General features: G+C 39.4%; 1 protein-coding gene across 1 annotated transcript in view; it reads right to left on the bottom strand.

Moving 5' to 3' along the window:
• Window positions 1–1734: 1734 nt before the first annotated feature.
• LOC135204603 (protogenin B-like) overlaps window positions 1735–24319 on the bottom strand; it is a 121351-nt gene continuing 98766 nt past the window's right edge. The window contains 12 exon segments of the mRNA XM_064234751.1: window positions 1735–8914; window positions 9133–9207; window positions 11239–11373; window positions 14984–15096; window positions 15460–15595; window positions 16138–16313; window positions 16506–16719; window positions 17360–17563; window positions 17916–18076; window positions 18488–18620; window positions 19264–19436; window positions 22660–22851. Of these exon segments, the coding sequence (XP_064090821.1) occupies window positions 8660–8914; window positions 9133–9207; window positions 11239–11373; window positions 14984–15096; window positions 15460–15595; window positions 16138–16313; window positions 16506–16719; window positions 17360–17563; window positions 17916–18076; window positions 18488–18620; window positions 19264–19436; window positions 22660–22851 (1967 nt within the window). The 3' untranslated portion in view covers window positions 1735–8659.

Below are 24319 nucleotides of genomic sequence, written 5' to 3'. Positions count from 1 at the left end.
TAATGTAGGCTACTTGGCATAGCCATGTTACAACTTTTTCATAGAACCTCCACAGTTATAGACATATCGTACTTACATGATTTTAGTATCGCAAAAGAGGAAACTGGGCAAGACACTTGTGGATCAGATGACTTCCAGGAAAAAAAAAGTGACCATCTTCTTCAGATAGGTAGCAGTGAACTTCCAAGGAGCATAAAACACACAGACACGCACAGAGCCACCTAGTGACAAGGGCAAGTTCTCCTTTTCATTCTGAGTGGCGAAACAGCAGCTAATCTTATATTTGTGCTGATTTTTAAAAATAAGAGTTGCTAATACAGCTGTTATTAGTAATTACAGGTTTATTTTTTAAAAATAAAATCAGTAGTGACTGGTGTGAGATTTAAACGACAAGTATTTATTCCTCATTAAGTTGATTGACTTTTTATTTTTAATTTTCCTTCAGGCAAGAAACTATTATTACTTTCACACTGGAGAAATTAAATGAACTTTCACTTGGGTCATGGATGCAATTGGAGCCTTGTTTTTAAATCATTTTGAAGTAGTGATAGTATAAGGAATATTTCGTGGCATTACTTACCATTCTAACAACTTGGTTTGCTTACCTAAATAAAAGAGGAATTCCATTTTCTAAAGCAAAAATCTCTCAATGAGGTTACTACCGAGTTACGACACAAGATTAGTGGTTCGCTCTACTCCATATTATGAGCCCTGAAGATAAATCCTGGGCTGAAAAAATACATTTAAGCCTTTTTTTATCCAAAGTGCATCAATTGATTTAAACAGAGAAACGCGTAGTACTTGATAGTCGGGCAATTGCGAAGAGTCGCAGTCAACGGATATGGCTGACACGCTCATCCTTTGGAGCTGCTTCTGATCCTAGTCTATAACTTTACCTCTCAGTTCTGGATTTCAGAATTCTCTGGTGAACTGAGGCGAAAGTGCTGTTTTTTCACATCACATGCTTATAAAACAGTGTCATATTAAAACCACTACTAAAATCAAAGTTGGAAAGTTAAAGAGGAAGAGAGGAATGTGAAACGTTTAGGGGACAGTGTTCCACCATCGACTATAACCATCCCACACAGGTGAAATACAAACCACATATCCTTTTTTTAAAACTGTTTTATTTTCATTTCTGATGACAATTGGGCCGAGGTAATGCTTGTCAGAGTCATGCAGCCTTGGGTATTGTGCACCTGACATGTCTATGCCCAATAAGTATTTTTATTTTTATATGCCCAATACAACCAACACCACCTGTCATGGCTACTTCACGCCACAGTGTTCTTCTTCTTCTTCTTCTTCTTCCATCATCATGGAATGCCGGGAAGAATTTTTTTTGTTAGACTGTTTATATTTTTTTGTAGTATTAACTGTACAAACCAACTTATAACTACACTCTTGAGGTATGATAACTGATACAAGACAGCGAAAAAGATCTAAATGTCTTGGCACCCTGCCGCTTTTTTTGTGCCAAGAACGCACACACACACACACACACACGCACACAAGACGTAATTCGTATCATATTGTCTACGAGGCACCCAAAGCATTTACAATTTTTCACTAGTCGAGACAGAATTGACAACAATCATAATAATAGTTCACAGTCATACAAATAACCCACTAAAAATAAGTAAGCCTTTGCAAAAGAATACAAATATATATATATATAATATAATATATATATATAATATATATATATACATTACATATATATACATATATATATATATATATATATATATAGATATATATATATATATATATATATATGAAATGTATGTACTTAAATGTATATATCCATAAGTACTTGTAATGTTACATACATGTGTGTACGTATCACGCATCAACATAAGATATACAGTACTAGATATACAGTATATATTACATGTACGCATGCAAAGACGTAAAGTACTTTGTTCGCACAGTCTATACAAACATGGACTTTAAATCAAGAATATGCCCAATGCATAAATCTACAGTACGCAATGATGTATTATGTGTAATGACACTTCCAATGTACGTTATACCTACGTGTAAGAATTAGTTTATATATACTGTACGCAGACATACTCACACGCATATATACAGTACGGCATATAAGATTTTTTCATAACAAAGTTAACATACTGCCAATCGTTTATGTACACACCATTCATTAGGCTAAAGAGGATATACAAATGGATATACAATGCATTTGTCAACAGTATCACTTAGCTTTTAGCTTTAAAGAATGTATAACCAGGTACCAAGTGGGGGGGTGGTGGGGAGGGGTAGGGAAAATTGTGGATATTGACAAAAGGGGGGAAGGGGGGGCCACATATCATCAACTTGTATTTCGACCGGTATTATTCGATGGCGATTTGTCATCTCTCTGGAGAAACGGTTCTCATTATCTTCGTTCCGCTGTCAATGAGTCTCGTAAACCGACATCTGGTCGGTACGTACTACGCGTATGTATATCCGGCGTGGAATAACGCACAGCGCTCCGTTTTTTTGTGATATCGGCTCATACAGTTTTCCCAAGTAATACTTCACAGCCACAATCAGGATCACCTAAAGTTTAAAGTCACGTCTTAACGGTTGCGATACAACGGGTGAACACTTAGCCCTAAATACTGATTCACAGCCAGGTCCTTACAATATAACTTTATACTGCATGATTATACAGTAATACCATATTCAGAGCCTACTCTAAAAGATGCTGATGTATGGATCACAGCTTTTGAAAAGCACAGCCTTTTTCACTCTTCTGCCAAAGTCAAGAGTTCCATCAGATTTCCTACTGTGACGCTCGCTGCTTTTCGAGTCCCCGCGTCAGACGCTACTATGCAACTTTGTCCAGCAAGCTTACAAACGACCAAATGCGCATTTGTTTTTATTCTGGATCCTACTCTTACTTTTACCTGTGAGGTTTAATACTTACTACATTTAATTCACTTTATCGGAGGCACTTCTAACCCAGCGAACACAAAAAACTAAAGTATAAGGGAAACTATGCATTGCGTAAGAACTGGGCTTACCGCTGAGTCATTTTTTTTACACACTACATTACAGCTCTGCTACTCTACCTTACACATTAAATACATAACCTAGCGATTCTCTTACTGGCAGTACCCACTTGGCTTATCTAACAACTCCTGTATGACTCCCTGACTGATTAATTTGTACCTTCCCACGCACCCTCTTTATATATCTGCTACGATCAAATCACAAATGCGTTATATGTCTACTCTAAGGGTGATGCAGGAAATGTTATCACACAGGAAACGGCCACTTTCCCTCTACCCCCCGGGGGGAGTTCAATCGCCTTCAAAGGAAGAACCGCACTCGAACAATCCTCCTCGGGTCGTTTGAACCGGGCCTACTCACGAGGACTTACTACCTTCCGCTCGGACCGAGCTCATCTTTTTTTTGAAATGACAAGTTGATGATAAGAGATGAGGTTCAGATGACTTTTACGTACATGGTGGAGATTGTTGCAGTGCTCGAGAGCTCTGGAGACTCGTCTCAGACATAACAGAAAAAGTGCACCGATATTGCAAATGATCAATAAGTTTGGTGGCAGCATGAATTGCAAAACTGAGTTTGTGTGATCAGAATCACACTGTTAACATTACAATGAAGAACATGGCTGTAAGTCTTGAAGTGGTTGGGACTATACACCACAGACTTTGCCAATTAAGAGCTGTTAGTTGATAGTATTCTTATAACAACCAATTATCAAAATAAACAGTTATCTACAAATGAAATGTAGTAAGAATCATTGCGAATGAGACACGTAGTACAGTAAATACAGTAGGGGCAATCCTGAAAAATATATTCAAGTCAAAGAAAAAAGTAAAGATGAATATTCCTTCATGTTCTCCAACATTATTCACCGGCTTTGAACCTTGCCTGCAAACGTACACTGGATATTCAGTTAAAACCAAATGTACAAAGACTTCACACAGACTTCACAAGGACCTTGTAGAGCTTGAACTGTGGCTGAAATTGCCTATAATCACAATCAGGACTTAAAATTAATCAATTTTCCTAAACACAACTTGTTTAAAAATAGACAAAATTTACACAGGTCATGAATTTGCAAGTACCGGCAGTCGCCGGCTTACGACAGGTTCGGCTTACAACGTTCCGAGGTTACAACGCTTTCCAATTATATTCTTCAGAAATTATTTACAGGTTTACGACGCCAATCTGGCAGAAGAAATATGACTCCAAAAATGCAAAATAATCAATACTTGAATTTTTTTTTTGATGAAAAATGCAATAAAGATGCAGTTTACACAATTTTTAATACAGCCAAAGCATTAAAAGTAAGGTTTTCTTAGGAATTTTGATGATTTTCTGGCTTACGACGATTTTCGGCTTGCGATGCGTCTCAAGAACGGAACCCCGGTCGTAAGCCGGGGACTGCCTGTACATAGTAGATAGCAGATACCTGGAACTATCACTAATTACCATCTAAGGCCCAGCCTTCAATCACAATAGATACAATCTGCACTTAAAAGTTATGAACACATTCTTAGCACTGGAAAATATGACACGCACAACCTTAACCCCTGCCGGCCAATCGGTTCATTTCACAGATTCTCTTTAGGTTCAGCAAAGGATAAGGCTGTGCTACTGTGTCATCAACATTCCTTACACACCTCCCGTCTCCTCTTCAGCATCAGTTTTCCAAATCAAAGAAGGATCATTTGACAACAGTAGGATTATGGGATCAAAATGGTAAAAGCAATAACAGATAGAAAAGCACTCTTTGGCCACAACCAACTGCCAATAACAAATTGCTACAATCACAGTGATCTATTTTGAAATCTATGTGGCCTGGATTAATAGTTACAAATACAGAACATGATGAGATTCAATTTGTAACAGGACAGACAAGGGTAAATGATCTAACTCTTAGCAGCTTTGTTAACCCTTGCTAACATTCTACTCCTTAATGTTTAGTTTTATTTATTGGAATACTACTAACCCTGACCTCTACAGTACCTGCAGTTACCAATTCATCTCAGGCGTCACTCTGAGCCTACCTCAAATACAAAAAGGCCTTAAAAGGTTACAAAAGAAATCAACTTTTCAGAGTAATAAGCCTTATTAAAAGCATTTTAAATGATTTCTATTTCAAGGTTAAAGAATTTTTGCTATTTTCCCCAGGTCTTGCAAAAGGCTTCAGATGTACTGTAGACTGTTCTTGCTGCAGAGTTTAGTCTGTGTATTAACTCTTTCTACTGCATAACTTCTTCCTCTCATTTTTTCTTAAACGAACAGTAAAAGGTCTTACGTTTCTCTCAATAACTACTATACTGTGGAACAAACAGCTTACTGCCTCTCACTTGGTTGAGAAGAGTGAACCAGGGTTCATTTCCCAGAGGTGTGAAATATAATTGAGAACAGAATGCTGTGCAGATTTCCAAAAAAACCCAATAGAGATTAAATTATTCTTTTCCTCTAATGTCAGTTGAAATTCTTGAATATTTTGGTGTTCCAATGATAAGTCTGCGATAACACATTAGGTTTTCTTCGTTGACATCTGAATTCCTCAACTCTTCCACGATGTCTGCAACTGAATTCCCATTAATCTGGGCTACGTCCTCTTCTTCTCTACTACCCTTTCTCTTTGAGTTGCTGGGCTGGTCTTCTGTTCATTGCTCCTAACCTCACGTTCTTGTGGGCTACTCAAACAGACATAATATAAGTTCCAAGTGAATGGTGATTGAAGTCTCTCTTACATCTCCCAATAGCACCTTTGAGTACTTCACTGCATTATGCAGGTTAACCAAATAAACCCCAAGCCAATATACATCACGGAAGAGAAAACTGTGTCGGGGGTAATTCGTAAGCCTCGGTGAATCTCGGGCTCTTCTCCCGACACTCGCCTGGTGAAAATGACCCAGTATCTATCATACTGATAAAAAACTGAAACTGTTTACTCAAATGACCTTGTGGAATTTTTGCAGCATCGTGCGGGGAAACTATTTCATGAAAGTGGAACACAAATCACACAGTTCACTCGTTCATAACATAATATAAATCTGAAATACCAAAAAACCATTTCTCATTCCAAAACGACACTGTACTGTGACCTACATTCTTATAAGCTGGTTCATACAATAACTCAAATGACTTTAATAACATTAACAATTTCTGAGGACTGTCATTTGATTAGGTGACTAAAAAAATACAAAAATACAAATCATGCTTCAGCTCTGAATACAAAAGACTTACAAAACAGACTATGTACTGGAACATGTGGGTTTTATTGTTTCACAGGAAATTCTAAAACAGGAGAGGTAGAATTCAATATACGTAACAGGCTGCGGCACTCGAAGCAGAGTCGTCGGCGGAATGGAGAACAGCACATATGAGAAATGGAACAAGTAAATTGTGGTATGGTTAAGTATACATATTTAAAAAAGGGGAAAAACTGAAGACAAAAAAAAAAGGCTTTGAACAGTTTCTTGTGCACTGAGAAAAATTACGTACGGTGCGATGCATTTCGTTGTGGCAAAACTTCATTACGTCTTGTTGGCCGAACGCCGTAACTAACATGCGATGCGATTCACATTGGCTAGTCTTTAAGTACACTGCAATGCATGTGGCAAGTTAGAATTCCCATACGCTCGAACTACACAGAGACTAGCGTAGGTACAGTGCTCGCAGCGAGCGAAGCGCTGCTCGACGTACCTTTTCAATTTCCACTCCCTTTGCGATGACACCCACTGACCCAGCAAAGCAACAATATCCACGATACACAAATAAGTTATGTTTTGTTTTTTAATATGACATTCCTGAGTGACCTTTATAGAACTACCAGGCTAACATGAACAAAAATCTAGAATATACTCATTACACAAAATTTTTTTTAACTATAGTATGAAAACATTTTTTTTTTGTTAAACCTGAAGTTTTTTTAACCTTCTTGATTGTATATGTTAACTCCTATACTTCTATTTACTTGCCTAACACTCTATGACTGCTGAAAGATATTCTGTGTTACTAAAATAAAAGAATGTTGGTTTAAGCTTCACACAAAGATTGGAGTTCCCAAATGACTTCACCAGTGGACATTACATGAGCCCTTTTTTTTTTTGTTAAATTTTCTTACAATGGACGTAGTACTTAATAGACCTTTGTGTATTTAACTCCTACAGTTTCATTCATCAAATTTACTTGGCAACGCATCTTCATCAGAGATGAAACCTGGCTAGCATACAAAAAACTTTTAAATATCTATTTAGTGTTTAACTGTTTTCCTGATACGATTTACTCTATCAGACATCATTAATTTCAGCGTAATATTTGAATAAAGTAAAACGCATAACAATATTTGAATTACATTACTGAACTAAATATACAAATAGTACCTGATTGTTATACAAAAACAAGGACATGCTTAACAGGTATTTACATTTGTCAGTTTCTCAAAAGGAGTTTTAGCTTATTAGTCTCTCTTGAAATCCCTGACTGTACAGGAAACAAACAAGGTTATAGACTTGAAGCAACTTCTAAAATATAGTAATTATCATGTGAATTGGTCTAAGAAAAAAAAAAGCACACAATTGTGACAAAATCTTGAGAAAACTGCTCTTCATCAATCACAACAAGTAACTGATCTCATTGCAATAATAAAATGACATAGATATGAATGTTTACGTTTAATGAAAACGGCCCAACATTGCCACCAAGTATAGTACTACAGTGAATCTGTAAAGAGTTTGCAGAATTAAACTAAATTCCCTCTGAGGATGGATTGCACATCAGTTCTCCAATTAAAGACTCAATTATATCCTAGTAACTTATACAGTAGTATACCTGTAATACAGTAGAACAATGCCCTTTATTAGCTGCAAACACTTGCCTTTGTAAGTCAAGGTAGTACTAAGATTTCACTCGGCGACTCTCGAAGAGATGGCATCGCGCGTTACATAATTTTGGCCACGTTGAAAGATTTCCTTTGGGAAGATGTCAAATAGCAGTTTGAATCCCCCCAAACCCCTCAACAGAATAATGCTTTCAGCAATCATGTACATATCAAGTTATCTATAAACATAAAAGAAGTGGTGCATTTTAGCTTTTTTTTTTTTTAACAGTACAACCTGCAGCGCCTGAATGCAGAGAGAAATCCCCTGATGCTTAATCAACAAGAAACTACTACGACTATATCTTAAAAGACTCTAGACATAAATTGGACTTGAAAACCGCCTCACATCTCGTAAGACAAACAGAATGCAGTGGAATGAGTATTATTTTCACCCAAGTGGATTGGTCATAGGGGGTTTCCGAAACATCCTTCCTGCTCAAGGTTTGTGCTGCCTCTCGCTCGCTCGCTCACCGTTGTGCTTCGCCACTCGTCACCCTCCTCCTCCCGCCGACTCGGTACGAGTGGCCCCGCGGTAGGGTTACCAGGTCCAAACTCCCTCTCTAACCCGTACCGTCACTTTCATTTTTAGTACTGGAGTTGTAGGCTCTCACCAACAGATTCATTACTACAAGTTTCGAGACCTCGCGGGAGAAGACCCCCCACCTCGGCCCGCACTAGCGAGGCGTAGAACCGCAGCACGCCTCTCTTCTTGTGGAAAGGGCGTCCGGACCTACATTACTCTAGACCCGTGCCTTCACCCGTGAGTTGAGGTTAAAGCAATCCCTACGAGGACGCCGTCACTTCCACCGCCCCTGTGCTGTCGCCGGAGGAGCCTGGCTCGACCTGAGTAGATTCGCCCGTGCATCTCGAGTCGAGATCCGTCGTCAGTGGGGAGCATCCGTCCGAAATGGTCTGGAGGAGCTTGCTGGACGCATCGTCGTCGTCGTCGATGTCGATGTCGTCTAGGCTGTCTTCAAGGTTGCTGGAACCGATCCCGTCGCGCGGCGGGGGGACGTGGTTCTCGTTTGGCACATCAGCCTAGGGTGCGGTAGTCAAGAGCGTCAGAGACTGGCATGCGCAGAATGAAAACATCTGTAACACTCCAATATTCAACGATGAATACAATACTGAGCTGCAAAGGCCGGGGTACGGTTACATTACACATCTGTAAAACCCCAATCTTCAACACTAACTACAATACTAAACTAGAAATATTGATCATTTATCCCAAAGAGAGCTCGCAAAATGACAAGTACCTGATTCATGGAAGATGCGTTGACTTCTAGCAGACAATTGACCACTACTCCATCACCATGGGACCCTGGGCCTCCCTGAGGAATTGTAAACTCAGTAAGTAACTATTTCAGAAAGGGTAACTTAAAAACATTGTCCCATTCCTGATAGAAGCTGATAGATATACATTTTAGGACTAGCTTAAAAACATGACGAATTCAACGTAATTATTTACAATCAGGGCTTTTAAAAACGTCCATTTCAAAATAGAAGAACAAGTACTTGAGAGATGGAGTTTTTCCTGAAGTACAGGTTACATCTTCTCCCAGTTGGGTATTCCAGTACTAAGAGGAGCACCTTTTATATTCAAATCATTCATCATCCCTTCTACGCCTCAGAAAACTGAAGATGGGATTAGGACGAAGAAATATATCTTTTCCATTTCTTGAGAGCATCGATCAGTAGGTACCTTTCAAATGTTGATACTGGAGGCTCCTTGGCAACCCCTCAAGAATGCAAAGAGTACCTCAGTTTCTAGTCAAGTAGTAAAGAGGTTTCTCACTCTGTCTAAACCAGCTGAAAGTTGGCAATGTTGCCTAATAAAGACTTGCTGTATAGTGTGTAGTCTAGAGTTTAGTGGAAAGTCTTCCAATATGAGGGGGTATGATGGATGATCTCTGGACTTTTGGTTGAACACCTGGGAGCTGTCACAGAATCTCCTAAAATGGGACTACTACCTCAGAAGGTTGGGACAAGTTGGTAGTCCCCTGTTTTGCAACTGGTCAAGTTGTTTCAGTGACCACAGTGAACATCTACACTGGTTTATAAACGAAAGTAAATAAAAATGGAAAATGTGTCCAAATGAGGGAATACTCAACTGAGAGAAGGCAGAGCAAACTTACTTTCATGTAAAACTTCATTTTTGTCAGAGAAATACCCAAAAATAAAATCAGAGGTTGCTTTATGTGTGAACACAATGAGATTTGTCCCAGAGGCTGACTAGTGCTGTTGTTCACTCTAAGCTATTTTGAAACACAAAGTCCCTTTAAATGCACAAAATTAGTTTTATTTTCTAGGATAATTCTGCCATCAGAAGTTTGTTTCAAGAGGAAAAAAAATAAGTGTTCCTCCTATAATGTACTATAGTTTTTAGGTTACAAAAACAGAGAACACTGAAGACAGAAACAAGTTGTTTATACCTCTTACACTGCCAGACTGCAAAAAGTAGTCACATTTCAAGATCCTGCTTATAGTTATTAAACCTAAAGATTTTTTAAAAAATACCTTACGACTTAAAGATTGCACAATTCAGACATACAAAGACTGCTCACATACGTGCTACTCATAAAGGTCTTTTAGCAATCAAAGGCTTGACATTAAATTTGATACTGAAAAATGCTTCAGACTTATTTAAGCAAGACTGATCTCTCACGATGGAAAACCCTGTCGTCACTCAATGCCACGATTATGCAAAAGATAAAAACTCTGGGAAACTACATGAATCTGGTGCTTTCTGACACTTCAGAATTAAGAAAGCGTTTGAAATACGAGTACACATCATGTAAAATCATTATTCTAAGGAACTGAATACATGAAATTATGAAACGAAACTCAAAGACTGATCTTCTATGAAGTAAGGAAAGACCACAGATTAGCTTTTAGTTCAATGGCTGTTGATATTTTATATAGTGGGTGAGGGCTCTCTGCCACTAAAGAAAATAAGCTTATACAACTCTAGGTATAACATGTAATCAATGAAAAGTTTATTTTCTTCGAGGTAAATGAGCAGTCTTGAAGTCAGTTCACGCCAAAGAATCCTACAGGCATATCACAAAAAAAACATGGCAGCGTAAGTGGATAAACATAAAATTCACTCAATATTTTTGCAGATGAAACATATAAAACACATCACGAACACACACGTAAGCACAGCTTGGATTAGAAGCGTCAGCTTCGGCAAATGACTAGTATATACTGCAGAATCATTCACAATTCTAGTTCTACAAGTTAGTCATGCAATTATCTCAGCTAGTATTATACCAACATCAGTAGTTTTATTATCAAAGCAAGTCTCTTACGAGTTCATTATTTAAGGATAAACTTTTTAATGTTGTTATTTTCTTTCTTACCTTCGTGTCTAGGTGATGGTTATGAATGGCTGGTGGTAAGGAGGTTAGCATAGGTTTGTAATCATTAAGTTCAGTGCAATCTCGACTTGCTGGTTTGAGTCCGTTGGCATAAATCATTCGACAAGTACCGTTACCCTGAAAGGTTTGTTTCTGATGTAAGAACCACAGTTTTGCCAGTGATGTACAAGAGAGGATACAGTTACAAGAAAATATTCTACTACATATTTACGTAAATATTTGGCACCTTATTGAGCTGACCTACAAGACACACACACACACATACACACACACACACCTCTTAAAAGGATTCTCTTAAGTTTTCTATAAAGTTCAAACTTCAACTTGAATGTTTTCCAAACTTGGTTTCGGAGCATATGCATGGAAACTTGATACAGATTCTCTGGAGTTTTCAACATAGTCCAAACTTCAACTCATATGTCTTCCATAGTTATGGAACCTACAAAAAGAAACTTGATACAAGAATTAGCAATATCAATTCCCAATCTTCCAAGCCATTGTACCACTGCAATTTTACATGAATTGAAAATTATGCTCCTCTTTTAAATAAGTTGGTACTCAGTCAGCCCACACTTCTTGATGACAGAAGGCTGGTGAATCCACACCATTCATCTTGAAGCTTGACAATTATACTTTTGATCTATGATAATGATCTAATTCCAGGAAGCAAGTCTAATACACTTGGAATATCCTAAACAAGTGAGGGACTGCACGGTCTTGGCTCTACGCTAGACCTGGTATGATTCTTCCTGCCCTATTGTAGGATGAGTGTCTCCTTTGCTTTCCTGCCATGTCCTTGCTACACTTCTTCTCTATTCCCTTCTTTCTCAACCCAGAACTGGGCTCTGAGTTAGCGATCATGGTTTCATGTATCCATTTTAGTAGTACATCAAATTCTCCCCTATTTATGATATGTCCAATCCTACAATGTTTCTGTTATGGTAGTTGAGTGGTATCACCAAGGACTTTCCACTGCGTTGATCCCAGGTTCAATTTTTTGCCCAAGTCCCCGATAGATTTTCACTGGCGCATAACTTTTTTGTCCCATGAGAGAGGAGGGATGGTGGGTTTGGTGTGGTATGCAGGTCTACCAGCTGAGTCACTTTTCAAATGATCACGTAGGTTGGAACTGCTTATATGAATGTGCGTTTTGGTTTCTAGGACAAATTGTGCAGGTGAAACGGTGTATCCCTTGCCTCTGCTACTCATTAGCAACATTTAAACCTTTTATAAGTAATTATGCAAATTACCTTAAACTCTATCCCAGTTTTACATTCTCCTAAGTAGTTCTGATTTCAGGATGCCTTGCTACTTGGAAGCATTTGGCGAGGGAGCCGTGGAGATGAGCAGGATAGTTATGTACTCACTTACTCTCCTTCTTGTAAGTTTGCCAGTCCTGGATACAAAAAACTGATTTTACCATTCTCAATTGGATCAAGAATGACTGACAACTCTTAGCTGATCCCTACTCGCAGTGGGAATGAGCCTTCTCAAATATGAAATTTTTAAATAATATCAAAGTTAACATCTTGTATTAACATTCCTACATTACCAGACTTCCACAAATGCCAGACACTCTCTACTGTCAGTAAAACCTGCATTTGACAAGAACCTGCACTATGTTTGCATGGTTTTAAAAACAAGAATATAGGTGTGGTTTAACTGTGTGAAGGAGAAAAGGTGGGAGTGGATGCAAGTTGGAAGTGTGAGCGAGTGACAAGGTGTAGTTTGCGCTGTGGTTTCAATTCCCTGGCTGTAAATGATCTCTAAATATCTGGTGCATCTGTCATTTTGTGATTTCAATATTCATTCACTGTGATGTCTGGCTATTTCAATACATCTGTGTTTAAAAATCTACCTCCCCCATCTTGTGTGACACCTGTAATTGCCATACAAAATAGGTGCATGCTTTGTTACCTGTGGACAATATCAGATGTCCTGTGTCAATCCTTATTGTCTTTTACTGCTGTAAATCTTGTGCTTTTGGTGTGGCTGTGCTGTCATAATAAAGTGTGCGAAGATAAAATTAACATGCTCTACTTCATGTACAACCTAAGACTGCCAAATCCAATGTATGTTATTCCTGTAACAATATCCAATGTCTTGAGTCCTCATGGAAACCATATCTTGAAACGCTAAACTTTTAGGATTTGTGGAAGAAAGGGCTCTTCTTTTATATCTTGATGGTCTAATATTTGCTGAAGGTTTATCGAAGATGGGTGTAGGCCACAACACTTATTTGTCATGACTGAACACCCACAATCCTCTAAGGAGTCTTTAAAAGCATGGGATACACCATGTTTGTCTCTCTGGGTAATCCAGCCTCTTCTAAAAACATCTCTGTATTAATAGGAATGCTGTAGTACTAACTGCTGTTTGATTACTCAAATTCTGTTTAACAGAGCACTGTCACAGTGCTGCTACTGCTATGGCTCCATCATACATAGCTGCTAATGATGCAAACACATTTCAATCACTCTTCACCAATACTGCGCCATTCTCTGGCCCTCAACAGAGACGTAGTAGTAATACAATTCAAATTCTAATATTCAGGCACAAAACGACACTGATTTTCCAGGCTGACTCAATCTGCACTTAACGCCAAGATCTGTTTTCTTAGTCAGTTCCAAGTCACGCAGCAGTACAGCATCAACTGGGATTGTAACTTTATAGATGGTTCTTCCTATTCCAATCTGGACTGGCAGGTCTCTGTGAATACCACTTCAGACAGCATTGACATCAATTATTCAAAGTAGACTTCCATATTCCTATCACAGTTTATGAATTAAGACAAGAGACAGATTTTACCAATCATAAGTTAATACTAGATGGGGGCAAACAAAGATTGCATTACGCCACCAAGCTATCTGTTAAATCCACTTTCATAAATACGTTATGATCAACAGAGATCCTCAACAAGTACTCTACCTTACTCACATTTTCTCTCACAGACAGAAGGAACCTATCTTTTAGATAAACATTAGTTCACTGACAACTAATGAAGCAATACAAAATCCTGGATTCAGACCAAGACCTAGGGGGCTGCTACAGTTCAATTAACTGTTTCCTGTAACACAGTGAATCTTTAAATAAAAAAAAAACATAACATCTTTGAGAGATGTAGTAACACCACTAACTTTGCAAATACTACTCTCAAACTTTTCATGTCTGAATTTCTGGTAAACAGTCTGCTATCCATTACATTTAAACAACTGGTTTATTGCAGCCACTAATTCACATTCCCAGCCCACCTTATGGCTCGTCCAAAGAATCTAAGAATCTGTTTTCATGAGGGAACTGAGGGTTGGAAGGAGAGAAAGTTATAGAAGTTGCAGAGGTATGTGAAAGTAGGAAGACGTCAAGGGGGACCGTTTGACACTGTGGGCCAAAAGTTGGCTCACAGAAATTCTTTGCCATCATATCGCAACAATACAATTTTATTCCCAAGTTTCCAAAGTTCTCGTTTCAATTCATCTTCTCACGTCAAGTGGAAACAGACCATCCCCAAAGACGAGTACATATAGTATACCTCAGAGTAGCACAACTGCTACCTACCTTTCCGAAACGAGAAAGTACCAGTGGTGCTTCGATGTATATCAAAAAAAGCCATCACAAATTCACAATCAAAGCTTGAGGTGTTTTGGAGCTGTTGTTGGAATTCTGCAATAAAGTGCATTCTGATGCAAAAGCCAGTGTGCTTCACAGCAGCCCCTGAGGCCAGACTCACCTGGAAAGCCGACGTTGCTGCGCTCTGTCGTAGACGGATCACCCTCAGGCATAGGATCACCACAACGGTGAAGGTGATGGCTGCCAATAGCGTCACTACGATAATCACCACCACTGCGAAAAAAGAGATTGTGCGGCGTCAAGTGACTTAGCCTTTGTGTGTTACGCTGCCAAGCGTCAGCAATACAGCTATGGAATGTACACTTACAAAAAACCAATTTACAATTCAAATTATGGAACCAAAACAAGAAATACAACTACACTTTCCAAAACCTAGCCTACAGTTGTAAGATGACTAATTATATCCCATTTAATGAAACCAACTGTACTATTACAACTAGTGTACTTACACAATATCACTGTATATATAAAAATTTATGAAGCCATTGCAAAGACTTATTTCAGTGCACCTTGACTCAAGAATAGTGGGCTGTCAAATTCAGACCAAATCAAAACAGTGGACCACACGAGCCTTACGTTCTGTAGATATGTGGGGTTCCCCTACAAGTGTCGCGTTGATGTAGACGAAGACGGTGGTGAGGGTACCGCGACCACCACCCGTCACGCCCGATATTTGTACAGTGTAGTTGGTATTGGATACAAGGTCTCTGATCTGTAAAATAAGAAGTTGATTTCATTTTCTATCACAAACTCCATCTCTGTAATTACTGTACCCTGTGCTTTACAATGTAAGCTGCAAACAGCAGACAATATAGTTATACATTTGGAAAGTACTTCTTTAGCTTCCAAAGTTTACTTTAGTAAGTTCTACTTAAACTAGCTTATTTTAGTAAGTTCTATTTAAACTTACTGCCCAATCTTTTACTAACTGTTATAATAACAATGGTTAAGAAAAGTCAATTACAGAAGAAAAACAGCTTACATCAAAATTAACTTACAGGTTATTACAAATGCACTGTATTTGCTTATCTTTTTCTACAATACATTATTATAACCTTAAGGTAAGTTAGTTTAGCCATACGGTCATACTTCTAAGACTTGTATATAGCGAGCCAGTAGGATTAATTCTTAAATGAGTGAAAAGTATGTCAGGAAAATGACTGGACAGTATTCTATTTCCACAAAAACAACACAAGTTCAACCTGTCATTTCTCAAGCGTCCTTTATCCCCTTGAAGAAGAAGAAGGAACCCACCTGTGTACTGGTGAAATGGCTTTCAACAGTATGATTCTTCCACTCTAAGAGGTCGTGGGAATACGTCACCAAGTAGTACAAGAGGTGGCCATTGATGTGTTCCGGACGACTCCAGACTAGATCTACATCTTTTGGAGTGGCAGCCTTCCAGCTTACGTTCAGCGGGGCTGTAGGCACTGCGAAGAAATGATTGCTAATTATTCATCCTACGACACAAAAGTCTAGGCACTCAGGTTGGTCTTGAATCTAGATACAACTGAAGGGTTGGGCATAGGGCTATTCTGAAAAAGTTTGCCTCTAAAGGTGAGGGTCTTTCCACTAGTTTAATCAAAATGTAGTATATTCACTAGGACATCAAAAACCCTCACCTCCCTCTGTCGTAGTTACAACAACTGGCTTCGAAAGGGCACTGGATACCGCCAAAGTCGAGGCCGATACAGATATTTCGTACTGGTTGAGAGGCTTCAAATCGTTGAGGATGACCTTCCGTCCAGTGACCCTCCAGTATCTCACCTCTGGTTCCTCTCCTTCTCCTCCTTCTTCTCCACTATCGTCTGGATCAGGTACAGCAGTCTGAGATTCCTAGAAATAATTGTTAGTTGTAGTTTAATCATTCAATGATGTCTGTTTCTTTCTATGAGGACTTTCCTGTATGATGCATAGTTGCACCAGAGGTTATTTCTATTCATTTCCTTTGGTTGAGTTCCTCATAGCTGTCTGATTTCTTTAACTCTGCCTAGCTCCAGTTTTCAACCTCATTTACAAAACAGACCAAACAACCACTCCTATTAGTCCAGAACACAGGTAATCTAAACATCTCTGCTAACCCACATCTACAGAAAGTGGCTACACTTTTGAGGTGGAGAAATTGAAGAACACACAGTCATAAGACCTACCCCAGGAATTGAAAATCCGACTTAAGAGGGCTTAAAGATTAGGAAAGAGACAGATCTACTGCATCCAAACAAATGATCTTGGTAAAGGGACACATGTATACTGAATGTAGCCAAATTGCGATAGCAATAAAGTAACACAACTACCGAACACGGCCACATTACGAGCTCCACTGGATGACATATACCAAGTGTGGCCACATTCCACTCGAATAAACACAAGCTCATTATGAGATCAATAAAAAAAACACACAAACTTACCACAACCACATTACGAAGCTGAATGAACCTTCCACAGCGCAATAAACAAAATGAACTACTCTTCCTACCTTCAACGGCTGAGGAGGATTCCCTTTGAGTGGCTCCGACTGACCCTGGTCACCGTCGGCATCCTTGGGACTGTCCGGATCCTTGTCTTTGCAAACCTTCTGCTTGCCCAAGTGGACGACCTTCACTGTGAAGAACTCTGGGGCAATCCTCCTCCCTTTCGGGCGCCACGTAACCTGGATGCTGGTCGTGCTCAGCGTTTTCACCTGTTGGGGAGAGAAAATTTATAAACGGGAGGTAAAGGTAAATCTGACCGCTCAAGGAATGAAGCGAATTAAAGTGTATAATGATGGTACGAAAGGATGCTGAATGCTGCAGCAAAGGATAGTCATATAGAAACAGGTTTTAGAATGGTTCAGAGTAGCTACTACCGTTTCAATCAACAACAACTTTAAGTACTGTAACGACAACTATATCAAATACCAACGAGCGCTTGAAATACTACAATAGTTACATATCAAACATCACTGCCTAACTTTGGAGCCCTTCTTGTTGCTGTGTGGTACTAAGAAAAATGAATAAAATGCCAAATAATGAATCAATGTAATCCCAACTCACCTTCACTTTCTTGACACCAATCTTAGCATTGTTGTCCGTTGGTGGGATGTGAGGTGGTGAGGGAGTCAAAGTGCAGATTGTCTGCGTCACTGACGTCTTGTCGGTCTCTCGTCCTCTCTTGTACATGGGCACGACACACACCGAATAGCAAGTTCCCACCTCTGCGAGGAAGAGTAGAGGACAGAGACTGTCATTTCTGTTAAGGCATTGTAATCTGATTTTCAGCTATGAAACCAGAGGGAGATTAGCAACAGATCAAAGGTCTGACTAGGCCACATTAAAATGAAGGAGTTGAGGAGATTTCATTCCTTGGTTTTCAATTTACTAGGCAGGTCTGGGAAAGGATGTTCTCAATGCAGAGTTCTACCTTGAAGTGTTCTCTGAACTGCTGAGAGAACCTGCTGTTTAGAACTTATAGCTCAATACACATCATATTTACAACACAGCATCACTAGAGACAAGAATGATCTCCAGCCACACATAGATTTCCAAGACCCTCCAATTACAGTTCAAATAAAGGAAGACTTATGAGAACTATTTACAAGAAGAGAAAGTGAAGCGTCCTGACTCACCAAGATCATCTAATACAATCGACGACGCAGAGGCCTGGAGATTCCTGTGGGACTCAGACCCGTGGGAGTTGTTGTAGGAGACGCTGTAGGAGAACACTTGGGCCCTCAGGTCTTTGGCAAGTTCCCAGTCCACCTGGGGGAGGGGGGCAAAGAATGATGGACTTATTACTCATTATAAAGGGTTGCTATAATCCTATCATCATCAGCAGCAGGCTGAGATGCAATCTTTCATCCTGTATGACTACAGTTTATTCAGGTTACTATAATCCTGTAATTGCAAATCCTGTTAACTGAGAAAGTCTTGGAGTCACTTACTGTATATATTTGAGTCTGAAATGATTTTACCATATGTCTGTCACTTGTTTTAATTTTGAATACATAACTTCAGTCTGAAATTTCTCCAGTCATGTATGAAAGAGTCTGTCACTGTTCTTCTGTCAAGGTTGCTAATAATTCTGTCGAGCGTGAAGACTTGCTTTACAGTATCTGTAAGGACTTAACCATAATCATATTACTTGACGACGACTTAGGACTGTCCTCAAGAGCTTGCTCAACAAAACCACAGGCATAAGGAAGGTGCAACAAGTTCAGTGGTCCAGGCAGTCCAGGCAGCTATAAATGTCCTAGTAACCAACTGAGTCTCTTTCACCTGGTGAAAACTTTCAAGTGGGATTCACAGACAGAAAAAGATCACTGACAGACTTGGTTTTAAAAACTGGGACTTCTATGAAGAGTGGCTTGAGCTAGCGCCTACGCAAGCCGAGGACTGAACTCACCAGAATCTGCGTTGGATTGTCGCTGCTGACGGAGAGGTGGAGAGTGGGACGTTTATCCGAATTCCCTTTCTTGAGCATCTTGACCTTCTCCCAGGGCATGTGCTGGGCATCAGGGTATCCCGCAGGGGTCCTGGCCAGTACCCTTGCGTCGTACCACTTGTTGGGATGTAGATCTTTTGAGGGAAGATAAGAGGGATGTTTTTTTAAAATTGTGAAATGGATCAACCATGAGTAACCTCCTGGGAATTTTCGTACAAGTGTGTTCAAATGTTCAGTTACTGTACTAGAGAGAAGTCTGGTCCCAAAAGACCAGCTAGAGGATTATACTATCTACCTTTCATGCATTTTTCTCATACATCCTACTTATTACAGCTCACTTAAGTTCATGGTTTTTCTCCTTATTTAATTTTTCAATTTCATGCTGTAATCATTAAATATTTTTTTCAGTATACTTCCATAAGTCTCAAAGACTCAGTCTTGAATTCCTAGATCTTTTAACTAAGCCCCACCCAGGGATACTAGCTACCTTCCTCTTTACAAGTCCATGATTCAAAACTGTAATATACTCTCCTTGTCTGCTTACTTCCTTATTTTTAAAACATATTAAACTACAGTTTTCATTCTTTATCCTTGAGGCATGAGCCACTGATATGCTCTGAGCATACAATATGAGGCTTTGATGAGTAATAATTATTATTAGAACAGTTAATCAGAAGATGAACCTTATTCAAATGGAACAAGGCTATCACCACAGGGGCCACTGACTTGAAATTCAAGCTTCCAAAGAATATTATGATGTTCATTCAAAAGAAGTAACAGAGTGAAGGAATATACAGAAAGAGATCAGATAAATTCACACATTAATAAATAAATATATAATAATGCAAGTAAATTATTAACATACAAGGAGGATTGTCTTAGGGGCAGTAATAAATTGCACCTTTGCTTATACCTTATATCTCTACAAGATGCTTATACCTTATATCTCTACAAGAAAGGCTCTTATTGAAATGGGGAATGTTCTTGGACGACAAAATAGGAGTTTCTATTCTAAGGCAACGCTTGAAGCAGACTAAAAGGAGCTACAGAGCAGGAAACGCTTCGTGCAGACGAAAGATAAAACGCAATTGAGAAAGGCAATACCCAAGCTTAGTTTAAAAAAAAAGAAAAAAGGGAAACATGTTACCTACCAAGATAGGCCAACTAGGAAATGAATTAATAAACAAACACTTGACAAATTCAAAATTTACTTTCCTCCGTCTTGCAAATCTACAGAGAGAGAGAGAGAGAGAGAGAGAGAGAGAGAGAGAGAGAGAGAGAGAGAGAGAGAGAGAGAGAAAGCAATTACAGCATGGTAACACACTGACAAATGTCCCCTAGAGTGAGGGATAAAAAAACCCAGCATAATTAGTTTTTTTGTTTTTTTTGTTTAATCTTTCAGTTGGAAACAGTCATGAATAAAATTACAAAGCAAAGAGGGAAAGAATGTTCAGTCCATGTAAATGAAATGTTGATTGCTATCAGATTTTTCTCTCATTAATTAAAGTTTTTGATTCGAGTAATTGTTGGAAGGGGGAATCCAAAAAGGCAAGTAATATAAGAGCAAAAAGAGGAAAATCATAACCACATATATATATATATGTGTGTGTGTGTATTTGTAACAAACTCATAGCATTAGGAGAGAAAAGCTACATTGTCTAGACTATGCTGGACACATTCCTGTCAAATAAAAGTCTTGCATTCAGTAAACTGAAATGAATCCCTCTCCATCATGATCCCTTACAACTTAGAAATGAATATTTGGTGGCTATATAAGCGTTTGGATGGTCATTCACTACCACACACAACAGTTGAACACCCCCCCTTTAATATTTCATTCAAAATAATTGTCACAAAAAGGAAATTATATTAGTGCACCCACCCCAACCAGGATTCGATCCAACACCTTTCAGGATTGGTCCACGAGCCACAGTTTGGCTAGAACCTACTAAAAGTCTCTCATGGTGGGACAAGCATTTAGAGACATGTGTCATGATTAAGTCAAAAGATGGTACATTCTTGGTATTAAATTAGTTTGGTGTACAGACACAGATACACAAACATCACACCTTACTAAACACAACAATATAAGTGAAAATGCTGTAAAGAACAACAGAACTAAAAGGGTTCCCAGAGTGACTGAATATCTGCCTATCGCCAGATTCGCAAAATTCAGCGATAACCCTTTCATGCTTCCAAAAAAAAAAAAAAAAAAATAACCACCGTGACAAATGGAAGATAATAATGATCAATCTGAAATAATACTTATTCAAAGTATTCAAAGGACAAGGTCCAATTATGGAACCATATAGGACTATTCAGTATTCAACAGGATAAAGGTAAGTGACAAAAATGACAAAAGTGGCTATGATCTGACAGGTTGCATTTGCCAAAGTGGGCCTCTAAATGTGCCACTTCTCATGCTGGACTGGCAAGATATGCGAGGCATAAGCGACTCAAGACCTGAAGTGTTTCGGTGAACGAGGAGACAGAGGCAGTTTATTCAGATGTCGAGAGCACAAAGCTCTTCTGATTCATGCCCATAAGTGAAAGGGGATGCATTCAAAACTAATGAGGGTTATATCCTGAAGCTGTTAACTGTGGGACAGTTGTGATTTGTGGGGTAAAGCACTGAGGAAATGGGGACACAGGGCACAAAAGTAAGATGGATGGCACCTCTAGCCCCGGCTGCGCTTACGTACGAGCTAATCTCGAGGAAAGCACAGACCTGGGCAGGAAGTAAACTTTTCCTAAACTGCAACAAAGGAACAAATAAATGGATAATCATGCCTTGGCTCGTATCGCCCATCTCGGCTCTGCCGTGCAAGAAGCTCGTCCAAAGCACGCATAACTCAGCGGGATAGCAAGGACAAAGTTGCTCGGCCAAGCAAGATGGGATTACCAGCTCTGGAGAAAGAATGGAACAGATAACACTGAGTATGTTTCAGAAGCACAGGCAGTGGGGTAATCCCACAAGCAACGTCCACGACCTTGCCGCTCAGCGAGACGTGACTGTCCGTGCACACCTTCGGATAGCGTATCTCTATCCACTACTCTTTGTTACAAGCAAAGCTGAGAAGATTATTTGAGAAGCAATGAACCAAGCACTCTGAAAAAAAACGAGCTATTCTACACTGATGGCACTATTCTACTTGCACACCAACCACTGTGACCCAGGCACGCAACTAAATCAACTCAAAAACTGTCCAAAACAGTGACGGGGAAGGAGGTGCAACAGGAAGCAGTGCTAGGAAGGTGGGTAGGGCCAGAGAAGTAGTACATCTACTAGGCAGGGTTCGAAGGGGGTGGGGTTGGGGGGGGGGGCACACTCTCGCTCTCTCGTGATCGTCAATATACCTTTTATGTCGTAAACATTGTCTTCGGGATTGACTTCAACGAAACTGTTGTCGGAGGCACCACTCCTTCGCCACTCTACCATCTGGTGGGTCACCGGCCCGCGGGCTTGCTCCTGCGTGAGGAGCTCCCACTGGACTCTCAGAACAGTAGGTGACAGGGCTGTTAGCTTTACATCCGGTAACTTAGTTGGCACTGAAAAATAAATGGAAAGTTTTTTCATGATGTTACAATCCAGAAAACTATGGGCCTTCTTTTATTTTTTTTTGGGGGGGGGAGTCAGTGAGGCTCTATCTAACTAGAAGCAGAAAGGCTATATGCATATATAAACATGACATTTGCGCCCAAATTTTCAACCCTGAAATATAAATGGAACAAAAATACATTCTCATATACACAAAATAATTACTGGTGTGTTCATCAGATTTACTCAGCCCAAACGTGGTCGTGGGAGTTCACACCTCTCTACTAAATGGTTCATGTATATAAGGGAGTGTGCCACTGTGTCAACCTGATACATTTAAGCTAGGGCATGGACAGACTACAAATCACAATTGACCTTCTAACCGTAGCCATTGGGTCGTGAAGGAAATCTTTTGAACGTAGACTTCGAAAACACAATTCATGTCTTGGTGGCAAGCCATCAAATTTACAATGTGTCACTAACGTATCAACAGATGACCAAGAGTCACTACTGGAGACCTCCTGTCAAGACTAGGGCATTCACTGAGGACCTCAGCCGACCTTGAATCCAAAATGGCAATGCATTCAAAAGACTTTGATCTCGAACTGACTACTACTATTGGCCAAGGGAGCATGATTTTAAAGATCACGGAGTATGATGGATACCTTCAATGGGGACCCTGTATCAATACTTATCCCTAATGTAGACCAGTTTGAAAAGAGCCACATGAAATTAAATCATGATTGCTAGTCCTGCTGATGACAAACAATCACTGGATCATGGACCATATCTTTAACCATGATTGTAGATCATAAGTGGTGTCTAGATACCTCGAGTTACAAATACCTCGAATATTCAATGAGAGGCATCTGTTCATGACTGGCTTCCTGGGGAAAGACCTTAGGTTAATATCTTGCAAGTCAATCTTACGACACGGGGAATATGTTAACCAGGATTTGGGATAACAATGCTTATGTCTCAAGAGACCTCGAGTTGTGGAGATGATAAGTGATGTCCTAACCATTTCCAACTGCAAATGAAGACTCGCTGCCTGAATTCTCCTTCTTCTAAGCCCTGTAGAGAGGGCAGCGCTTTATTTATTCTCTTAATTGTTTACTTTACTCATTATCTAGTTTAACTTTGTTACTTAAGAATGTTTATTTTAATTCATCTCTGTTATCCCTTTTTTGGCAAGAAAATGAACCCCCGACAAATGACAGATATTTCTAAATTAGATGCAGTCCAGTATTCCTACTTTACTTTTGACCTCAACTCCCTTTCATTTCTCTTTCTTGATAACTGAGGCTTTGAAATCCATCGCTTTCCAGATTAATTAAGAACATTCTCTCTTAATGTTGAGGGCTATCCTTATATATATTCTCCCAGTTTTCTGTTAATTATATCAGTGTCCCTGAATTTATGTCCTGATCTGTTATTTCTTAGCCATTTATTTTACCTCCGTTCCTGCATCCTTTCTTC

Source organism: Macrobrachium nipponense, chromosome 47 (assembly GCF_015104395.2).
Source record: "Macrobrachium nipponense isolate FS-2020 chromosome 47, ASM1510439v2, whole genome shotgun sequence".
NCBI classification, from domain to species: Eukaryota; Metazoa; Arthropoda; class Malacostraca; order Decapoda; family Palaemonidae; genus Macrobrachium; species Macrobrachium nipponense.
The sequence above is the reverse complement of the archived record's forward strand: the minus strand, read 5'-3'. Positions and strand labels throughout refer to the sequence as shown.